This window comes from Maylandia zebra, linkage group LG19, assembly GCF_041146795.1.
Source record: "Maylandia zebra isolate NMK-2024a linkage group LG19, Mzebra_GT3a, whole genome shotgun sequence".
NCBI classification, from domain to species: domain Eukaryota; kingdom Metazoa; phylum Chordata; class Actinopteri; order Cichliformes; family Cichlidae; genus Maylandia; species Maylandia zebra.
In genome coordinates, this window is record NC_135185.1 from 19,615,826 (window position 1) to 19,626,358 (window position 10,533).

At 37.0% G+C, this 10,533-nt stretch overlaps 2 protein-coding genes and 1 long non-coding RNA gene across 3 annotated transcripts; all 3 read left to right on the forward strand.

The window, feature by feature from the left end:
- The first annotated feature begins 1,004 nt into the window (after positions 1 to 1,004).
- On the forward strand, positions 1,005 to 3,932 carry LOC143413898 (uncharacterized). Its single transcript, XR_013094455.1, has 4 exons — positions 1,005 to 1,086; positions 3,491 to 3,539; positions 3,645 to 3,774; positions 3,874 to 3,932. It is a non-coding gene; the product is annotated as an uncharacterized LOC143413898 (long non-coding RNA).
- A 26-nt stretch (positions 3,933 to 3,958) lies between these two features.
- LOC143414145 (uncharacterized) lies at positions 3,959 to 5,954 on the forward strand. The gene is made up of 7 exons (XM_076877877.1): positions 3,959 to 4,026; positions 4,120 to 4,226; positions 4,336 to 4,394; positions 4,484 to 4,608; positions 4,973 to 5,194; positions 5,407 to 5,664; positions 5,761 to 5,954. The coding sequence occupies exons 3-7, from the start codon at positions 4,336 to 4,338 to the stop codon at positions 5,952 to 5,954; spliced, it is 858 nt and encodes a 285-aa protein (XP_076733992.1). The 5' UTR covers positions 3,959 to 4,026; positions 4,120 to 4,226.
- Positions 5,955 to 7,226: 1,272 nt separating this feature from the next.
- LOC101487595 (adhesion G-protein coupled receptor F3) lies at positions 7,227 to 10,401 on the forward strand. Its single transcript, XM_024806294.2, has 7 exons — positions 7,227 to 7,322; positions 7,529 to 7,604; positions 7,842 to 8,027; positions 8,355 to 9,671; positions 9,763 to 9,804; positions 10,079 to 10,114; positions 10,195 to 10,401. The coding sequence occupies exons 3-7, from the start codon at positions 7,977 to 7,979 to the stop codon at positions 10,252 to 10,254; spliced, it is 1,506 nt and encodes a 501-aa protein (XP_024662062.2). The 5' UTR covers positions 7,227 to 7,322; positions 7,529 to 7,604; positions 7,842 to 7,976; the 3' UTR covers positions 10,255 to 10,401.
- The last annotated feature ends 132 nt before the right edge of the window (positions 10,402 to 10,533 follow it).

Genomic DNA, 10,533 nt, shown 5'->3' on the forward strand with positions numbered 1-10,533 from the left:
AGGTCAGGGAGCTCGGAGCGGATGGTGCGCTCAGCTGACCGCACAACCCTCTGTAGAGCTCCTGACCTAAAGGCAGTGTTGCGGGCCTTCAGGAGGAGACGAACATCCCGGTTCATCCAAGGCTTCTGGTTGGGGTACATGGTGATCCGTTTCTGGGTGGTGACACTGTCTGTGGTTTTGGAGATGTAATCCAGTACAGATGAGGCGTACTGGTCCAGGTCTGTGTGGGTGAACATATTCCAGTCTGTGTTTTTAAATCTGTCCTGGAGCACTGCGTCTGTCCCCTCTGGCCACACTTTAATTGTCCTCACAGCAGGTTTCACACGTTGGATGAGTGGTGGATACCGAGGTGTGAGGAACAGGGAGAGATGGTCCGATTGTCCAATGTGGGGGATACTCCAAATACTCCAAGAAATCCAAAAGAATTTCCTACATACAGTCAAAAGCATGTAAACAAACATCACATTAACACACGCCTACACTAGTGTGAAGCAGCAAGTTGGATGTTGAATAAATATAATACAGGTTATCGAGGGATTGCATGCCAATCCCAACTGAAGGCAAACGTGACAGATGTAAAAAAATAAAGTGGTTTTCATATATTAAATCATAAAAAATTATTTCATATATGAAAATGTCAACGTTATCAATCCCTTATCAACAAACAGTATATCAAAGACATTCGATTCATGTAAATTATACATTTTATGCATAGATAAGAGCATTCTATCAGAACGCTAAGCAAACAGCACAAAGCAAAGATGAAAACTTGAACAGACTTTAAAGTGAGCATGCCATTGCATGTTTTTCTGTGCGCATAATTTCGAAGTGAAAATATATGCTAATACTATGGACACCAACATCATTCATTCTATTTTTGAAAGTCAAATTAGTCCTTCATAAGTCTTTTTAATTTGCATGTGTATCTGCAGTAACCTCTTACAGTAACTCATCATATACTCCTATTACTAGACACCAGGTTTTAGTCTTCTGCCGACCTTGTAAGTTGCTGTAGGGAGAGCTCCATCAGTTGATAGTTCATCATTTCTGAGCACCGATGGGTCCGTCTACCATCTTGTACAGCAGGTTAGTGACGCTTTCACAAAAATGTTTGGATATGTGTGTAAAGTATCATTTAAAACGAATTGAAAATAGTGTTTTGAAACTTGGGATTGTTTTTTTGTTGTTGTTTTTTTTCTTTTCTTTTGCCTGTCCCGTTTGGCTCTTTTGCCATCAGAATTATTGTCTAAAGGCAAAGAAAGATGCCCAACAGATTTACTTTACCAAATTGACCATCCCAGCCTTGCCATAATGGTCCATTTGTGTCACCTTTTATTGTTTATTTTATTTTCACTTGCTGAATACGGGACAGACTTGACTGGGGGAAAGAAGGGGAGAAAGAAAGAGAAACAGCTGAGAAGAGGGACGGGGGAAAAGGGCAAAAAAACAAAAACCAACAGAATGGGCAGAAAAAGAAAAAGAAAATGCATCTATCGATCACCTGGATCACCTGTTGAGAAAGAAAAAAGAAAACAAGCAGAAGAGAACAAGAGTAATAGAATAAACAACATCACAATGATATATGGGAATATGACAGTAAATACTAAATGTTAAACATTATTGTGCAGCACATAAGATCAACAGAACACAGTGTGCTTTGAGGTAGGAGCCAAAAAGGGTGTAGTTTGTGGGTGTGATCACCCGTGTGTACACCTGTGAGCATGGACGCGCTTGTTTTTTTTAAAAAGGTTCCTTCATGTAATGATCTGCTAGAGGGTGTGGGGGGGCCACAGCCCCGTCCTCCAGGGCATGAAGCAGGTATGGAGGAGATCAAAACTCCAGACATCCAGAGGCCCCCAGAACACAAGAGACCAAGGAAGACCAACAGATGGGCAGCCGCGCCACTGTCCCAGAAAGAGCTGAGGAGAGTCCCAGATGAGGGCTCACTCAGCAGCCGCGGAGCAGAAGCCAGGGGGGGTTGCAGTGACGCGCCCGTGAGCTCCGCCGGAATTGTTTGTAAATGTATTTGAAGTTTGATGCTGATTTGTGGGTATGATTTCTGGCTGTCGGTCTGATAAGCGCCTCAGTGTCAGCTTTAAATGTAATTTTTTTTGTGTAATATATCAGGATATTTATATTAGAGCATTTTTACACTATTAATATTGGCAGTTTTCGATCATGTCCTTACTATCTTGGAGAAACTGAGACTGCAAAACTTCCTCTGGGATTAATAAAGTTTTCAGATTCTGAATCGCTTGGTTTGCTTGAGTATAAATGATATAACCTAAAACATAAAAAAATCTAAAACCTTTTTAAAAAATATTTTTAACCCTCTCCAGGCAGGCGTTGCCGATTTGCAACGGTTAAAAACTAACAACCTGATTACCCCACATACATTTTTTTTTTTTACTCAGAAGTACCACTGCAGGACTTGGTTGTCCATTAGCAACTAAAACTTAATTTGAGCCTGAGAGGGTTAAAGAAGGCTGTGCCGCATCACCTTTTTTGCTTTTGTGGTCCACATGTTTGCAGTGTGTGAAAGATTTGGACATTGGACAGGCCAGTTTAGGAGCCATACTGTACACGACCACATAAAATATGGTCTGACATGGTCTTGCTGTAATGAGTCTTTCAGAAGTGTTCTTGAGCCCAAGCAGTGATTTCCATACATAGTATTATATCACATCTCTTTTTAAATTGGATTGCACAGTGATGGAGTGGTTAGCTCTGTTAATTAAAAGCATGAAGGTCCTGGGTTTTAAGTCACCAGCCTGTTGGAGCTTTCTGCCTGGAGTTTGCGTGAGTTCCCCGTGATGCCGTGAGTTGCCACAGGGTTCGCCACACCCTACATTCAAAAGACAGCCAAGTTAGGTTAACATACTCTAAACTGGAGGGAGGTGTGAATGTGGGCATGAATAGTTCCTCTGTGTGATAGCCTGGCAGGATGGATGGAACGGTTTGTAATTCCAGGCTCAACAGTAATGGCCGCTTTGTCTCTTGTGTGTGGATTTGTTTTTACTATTTAATGTCTATCATACAACATAGAATCTACATTTCTTTTTCATTCTTAGAGTATTTTGTAGCTTGCTGCGGATATATTTTTCTCTCCAAAAAAGGTGTTTATGTTGTACTTGAACTATATTTAGTCAAATGATTACCAATCATTGCACCGCCTTTTTACACATCATCCAATTTTTTGGGAACTTACTTGTTTACAGAGCTAGTGCTGTAATACAAGCTAGACACACACTTTATCAGATACACCTGCACAGTTTAACTGTTCTTTCGAGATAAGCGGATTTCTTTGTACTGCATCATATTCAAATGTGTTTTTTTTCCTCTCTCGTGTGTGCAAAACGGGAAAGATAAAGCGACAGAAAATCTTTTTCATGCATCACCTTCATTTGTTTTGAAGCGGAACATTTTAATTATAGCATGCTGTGTACTCCAAATGCTTTTTAAAAAATATCATTTATTTTTCCCAAAACAGGATGTGGACCTTTTTATTTCTTTACATCTTGGGCATAAACTTCTGTCAGGTTTGTTGATTACACACAATTACACATTTTGATCTTAAAGTTCAACTGTATCATGAAATTTAAAAAAAAAAAGAAGAAAAAAATGGAATCACTTTTCTTTCACAGGCTGATAATTCAACACAAATGCTTTATGCCAAACTGATAATAGACAAAAGTGCAATTGCAAATATCACGAGCATACTGAAGAATTTTACGTGTAACAATACATTTGTTGTAGCACCTGTAATGACAACAGGTAAACTAATTTCCAATCTTCCACATCATGCTGTGATTTATGAAGAAAATACTTATATAACCTCTAGCTCTAACCCTGAATAACTCTTGTCCTCATAAGTGTGCACAAATGGTACCGGCAGCAAAGAATGTGAATGCAAACCAGACCACAGATGGAGCGATACTTTCTGTCAGTCTAATCCAAAATGTTGTGGCAATGCAACATGCACTTTGGATAAAAGTGCAGATGCAAAATGTGTCCTAAACACCACAGGTATTAAGTCAATTTAACTGTTTTTGCACATCTGGTTATTTGTGAGCATCAAGGTTAAAAGCATCCCCCAAAATGACATTTTCTTGCTCACAGTTACCATCACAGGGTCTCTTAGACTGCAGGGGTCTACATATACAGATTGTTTGGAAGATATAACAAACCCTAAATATGCAAAATGCAGTGATGGGTTGTTGACAAAGGTAATAATGTTTTTCTCAAAATGCATTTAAGTGTATACAGCATAATTTTTAACCTTGAAAATAGAAATTACTGTTATTCACTTTATTTCCATCCTTTGTTACCTCTTAGATGAAAACAGTGTACAGCACTCTGTGGGGATTTGACTTTTTAAACATTACAAGATTCAGGTATATTCGTGCAATTACAAATAAAATATTATGTTTTTACATTTATCTAATAAAAATGTAAAATCACTCTTTTTTTTGTTTGTTTGAAGGATTGGTAGCGTCATTGCAGACTTTAAAATAATCATCGCCTCCAGCATCGATTCACAAGCTCTGATAAGTAATTCAGTAAAGATTGGCCAAAGTCTGTCCGCCTCACTTATTATGGAGACTTCAGGTAATGTAATCTTGCTGCAGAGGGGTGCATTGTACTGTATGCAAGAAATTCTTTCCAACATGTGAGTTTAAAAATTCTGTAAATTCTGTTCTCTTCTTAGTTCTCCATGATCATCATTTTCTGTCCACCAAAAAAAAAAAAAAAACCCAAAGTGAAATCAGATTTGTTATGGATGCAATCATTACTCTGATGAAGATAAAATGAAAGTCACAGATCTTTATGCATCTAGTTTTAGTTTATAATAATTTTAAGATTTATTCTGTTGCTCCAAAACAGTACCTTCAATCTGCGGTGTTCACAGCACTGGATAGGTTTTTAAGTTTCAGGGACTGAAATTTCATTATTATTATTTTTTCCTCCACAGGTCTTGTCAACTTAAAGATGCCACCAATGCCTGTGCCTTATGGTGCCACCAACCAAGTGATCAGATGCACAACCAAAGAGGACCTGAAAATTTACCCACAATGGAGTATAATAAATAGCAAAGGGCAATATGACATAACTACTGGAACAGTTTCAACAGTTTATACATCATCACGAACTAACAGTATAGTCAACCTCAGTAACGTCACAGAACTCTGGAATGGTATGTATGAATGTTCCATTATATTATTATTGGTACTGTTAATAATTAAAGATGATACAATGATGGCAAAACAGAAGAAATGCACTTTTAACACACATGTGAAAGCCCCCCCCCCCCCCCCCCCCCCAACCACCCCTCTATGGACCAGAAACAAACAGAATGAAAAGAATCTAAATCTGCTGGCTTTAACCCCACTTGTGTTTGCTTCTTAGGACAGTTCTCATGTATCTATCACCAAACGGGTAATTGCACCACATCAGGCTGTACAGTCAACATGTTACACAAAGCCAGTGCTCAACTGGATGTAGCACTATTACCGGACATTGACGTCTTCACGGAGCCATCATTTCCACGCTGTAAAACCAAAAATGATATTCTCCAAGCAAAAGCCAAATGTGAGATAAGCAATAGTACTGAACCTTATAATGTCACATGGGATGGAGGTCTCAAAGGCCAATTAGAAACTCAGAGTAAGTAATTTATTTGGTCTCATTTAATTTCAATTAAAATATTTATTATGCAAAATTGTTCTGAAAATACATGACATGAATATTCAATTCTTGCAGGCGGCAACATACTAGTTTATACAACTAGTAAAATAATCATCTGTGCTCATAGCACAAGTGTAGATACAACAGTGTGTACATTTACCAACAGACTTGGGAATGTAAGACAGGCTACAGTGCGCTTCAATATCATTTCCGGTATGTCTTTGTATTTTGCAATGGGAATTATTGAAGGCATAATTACCCACAAATGATCCCACAATGAAGTAAAAAAAAAAGAACTAAGTAACTATAAAACTTTCAACAAACAAATGAATCTGATTTCATTCATTTGTGCCAGTTCACAACAACAGGTTCTGATATTTTAACATAAACTGCCTGAAACATTTTTAAATGATTACTTACCTTAAAGACAACAGTCAAATGAATCATTTTAAATGCCCCAAAACGATTCCTAATTCATTTCAAGAAAAATAAAAGATATACAAGTTTAAAAAGAAGTCACATATGTATCTTTAAGACACACATATGTTATTATGGGTTTTGTTTATATTTGTATTTTGTATAGATTAACAGGCTGTCAGTAAGTGTGAGCGCCTCAATAAAAGCAGATGTTTTGTCACTTTGCTGGTCTGGAGAATTCAGTAATGTGTTAATGCAAAAAAAAAGAAGCAAAAAGACATCAACAACTGTTACTCCCCATCTTGGGCTGGGTGATAAGGCCATTTACAAACAATTTTAGAAGTCAATCTTAGACTCTATGAGCCTCAGTTAGCATGTTAAATGTTGAAGTTAATCAGAATACAATTGGAAAAAGAAGAATAAGTATGGCTTGTTTTGTAAAGGCTGTCAGGAGTGATCTTCGTCTCTAAAAAATGAACATGGCAGCACAGCTTAGGTTTGAAAAACTGCAACTGAACAAACTACAAGACTTCAGGAACAATGTCCTTTGAAAGGTCAAGACCAGAGGGGAGAAGTTCTGGCAAAAAACAAACACAGCATATCATCACAAACAGCTCATGCCAACTGTCAGCACAATGAAGGGTTGATGTCCAGGTCCTGTGATGGGACAGGACCTGGGCACCTTTCAGTCACTGAGTCAACCATGAACGAATCTGTACTGTATTAGTTTCTAGAGTTGCATGTGAGGCCATTTGTTTATCTGAGGTTGCAATTATATAATTTCAGAACTTTCTATAGTCCAGACAAGTTTTTTAAATTACATCCTGATATATAAAACCTTGCAATTGAAAGAGGGTGCATGATATTAGTGTATAATAATATAGTAATTGTGACATACTGAATTATACTACATTGTAAAATACATTTGGGTAAAATCTGGCAAGGATTGTGCAGTCATGACTAAATTCTGGAAATACTTATTACTTCATTGAAGGATCAAATATTTATATATTTGTATGCTTTACAGGAAAAAATTTTTGTGACAAATTCAGTTTTAACAGTTTTAGAATATTGTCTTTGTAACTATATGAAATTTTCTTCCCTAAAACAGTAAATGATAAGTACTGTCCAGCTGAAGGTGACTGGGAAGCCACAAAAGCTACTTTTACTGCAGTTTTAAAATGCAAAAACTCTGCTGGGCAAAGAACAAGGATATGCGAGTAAGAATATAACCAATCATGTGTAGTATGTAATAATGTAAATAATAATAATAATTTATTTTTATTTATTTATTTGGATTAAAAGTTCTGTTTCTTTTACTGTCCAAAAACTATAATTGTTTGCATTTTGATTAAGGAAATTATTTAAGCAGTATATATATTAGAATTTATGTGTAACATTAAATTTTTTTAATTAATATTTTCAGCTTGGAGGGGATATGGAGAAAGGAAGAATCAAAATGTGTGAACTTCGACCTCGACAATATACTGCAAAATGCAGTGGTAAGCCTAAATTTTATAACTGAGGTTATCATCTTTTCACTTTTTATTTTTTGATTTTGTTTTTTACACATGAAAGGAAAGTAATCGTATTAATATAAAGCAACAAATTATCCAACTGTTTTGCTATTTTTACAGGACAGGAAAATGGAAAGTACTCTAGTGTTTTTGTTAAAGTCGCTGACACAGTTACATCTGACACAGTTAAGCTTGCCTAATACATATGTGCTCTTGTTACAGATTTCTGGCACTGGACTTGGGGCATTAGAAAAAAATGCAGAGTCAATATTTTTTAGTCTTACCAATGCCACTCAAAATCCACAGACTATTAACACGTTTCCCAATTTGAATGCATCAGTTCAAGTGATCAGCACCATGTCTATCATTCTGACAAACCATGGTGTAAATGACACAACCACAAGTAACGTAAGCACCAAAGAATATCTTTGTTATTACTATTTAAAAACATTTAAAACATTAAGATCGATAAGTATAAATACTTGTATTTAAAGTTACAAACCTTAAGAGTTACAATGAAAAAAAATCTCCAGTATTGGTCAATGTATTTATTGCTATTTACATACATTAGTAGTACAGTATCACTATTTAACTTTTACACCAAGTTCATTGCTCATTTAAACCATATACCATAAAACAGCTGCTGACGAGTGACAACTAACTCATTTTTTATGATTAATCTTTAATGGGAACATCACAGCTATATGAGCTGCAAACCTTTGTCTTTCTTTTCAGAATTTCCTGGCCTCATCTAGTAATCTGCTGGATGGGTCTCTTGGAAACTCGTGGAATAATCCGAATCCTGAAAGCAACAAAACCCTGGCTGAGAAATATCTGCAGTCAGTAGAGGATTTAATTGCGATATCAAACATAAGTAATGATTCTGATCAAAAAAATATACATATAGACACATGCAGCGGAGATGAATGCACCAATACGGTGTTCAATGCCACAGTCACTGTTAGAAGCTCAGGAAATGGCATCGTAAAAACAGCTGGATTCAAATACCTGCAGGACTATTTGCCCAATACAACACATACATTTAACATCAACAGCATTGTTGTGTCAACCACTCAACGGGGAAAAGAAAACCTTGAGATTACACTAAAGTTCCCATTGCTCACACCAAGGCCTCGCCATTTTGAACTACAATGTGTCTCATGGAACTACAACCAGAGCAATTGGACAGATGAAGGATGTGTATGGGGGGGCGCTTCTAAACCTGACGAGTGCACTTGCAATCATCTGACTTCATTTGCCATTCTGATGTCTCGGTATCCCATTAAAATCCCTTACATGACCGAGATAACGTACGCTGGACTTTCTGCATCAGTGGTGTCACTCGTTATCAGCCTCCTGATAGAACTGATCGTCTGGAGCAAAGTAGTCAAGACAAATACTCTACATTTGCGCCATACCGCCCACGTGAACATTTCTCTTTGTTTGCTGGTGGCAGATTGCTGTTTTCTGGCATCTTCTCAACCAAAGAGCATTTCAGAAATCTGGTGTAGAATTGCAGCTCTTCTGAAGCATTTCTGCTACCTGGCCATGTTCTTTTGGATGTTGAGCCTGAGCACCATGCTCCTTCATCAGGCAGTTTTCCTGTTTCACAAAGTGGGCAAGAAAACCTATCTGAGGTTCTCGTTGATCCTGGGCTACGTTTGTCCTTTTCTCATTGTTTTCATCACATTTCTCACCAACAACGGCGGCGCTCAAGACGCGTATTTCAGTTTGGAAACATGTTGGCTGGTTTATTCTGGACTTCTGAAAGGAACCATCTATACATTCATTCTCCCAGTTGGTATAATTGTTTTCATCAACTTGTTTGCCATGATAGTGGTAATCATGAAGCTTCTGGACCATAGGAGCAGAGAAAAGTCTCATGAGAAAGAAATACAGGCTGCCAAAACTGTCCTGAGATCAGTTATTCTTCTGACTCCAATCTTTGGTTTGCCATGGATTTTTGGATTTGCAACATTTAGTCTGGACCTCACAGCTAGAGCTGTGACTTTAGCTGTGAACTACGCTTTTGTTGTGCTCAATGCATTCCAGGTATGGTCACAATTATTAAACTGATCAGACTCAATATCTGTTCTGTTAAAAGTATTACTGTTTTTTTTAAATGCTTGTTTTTCTTTTCTAGGGTTTGTTTATTTTGTTGACCACGTGCCTGGGGGACAGAATGGTAAAGTCATTTACTTCTAGAGATAAGAGGCCTACCTAGTTTTAGTTAGATGCTGCTGTATCACTGTGATAACATTTGAATATATTTAAAGTTTGAAGCCAATGGCAGGAACGCATGATGTAAAATCCACAGCTGAATCAATGTCATTATTGTTGTAGTTGTTCTCAGGTTTATTCTGTGTTATTTCAATTATTTTAATGAAATTATTATCAACAATCATCAAAAATATCCTTGGAAATCTTTTCATCAAATGTTTTTATTCTGATTTTCACAGACCCGTGAAGCACTGCTGAATTCTTTCAGGAAAAAAGTAAGTGAACCACAGCTTGTTCGTAAATAACCGTGGTAACTCATAATGAATGACGCACATCTGTTTCCTCTGTTCTGCAGGCTCCACCAACCATCAGCGAAAGCTCCACAAATTTGGAAACAACAACTAAAAAGTCCTAAACAACACCTGCACACATGTATACTCACAAAACACTACATTTAAATCAAATATATTTGATTCATGAGCTACATTTACTCTTTGATGTGACTGTTTCTTTGTTGTTTATTTTGTTTTACTTGCAGTAATACAAATCAGAAGTTTTAATAATTATTACACTTATCTGTCTTTCTTTGTTCAATATACATATTCATATGAAATGTGATTTAATAATACTGTACATTGCATGTTTTAAATAGCACTTAGCAGTGAAGAGCTGAAGGAAAACTCTCAGCTGAAAG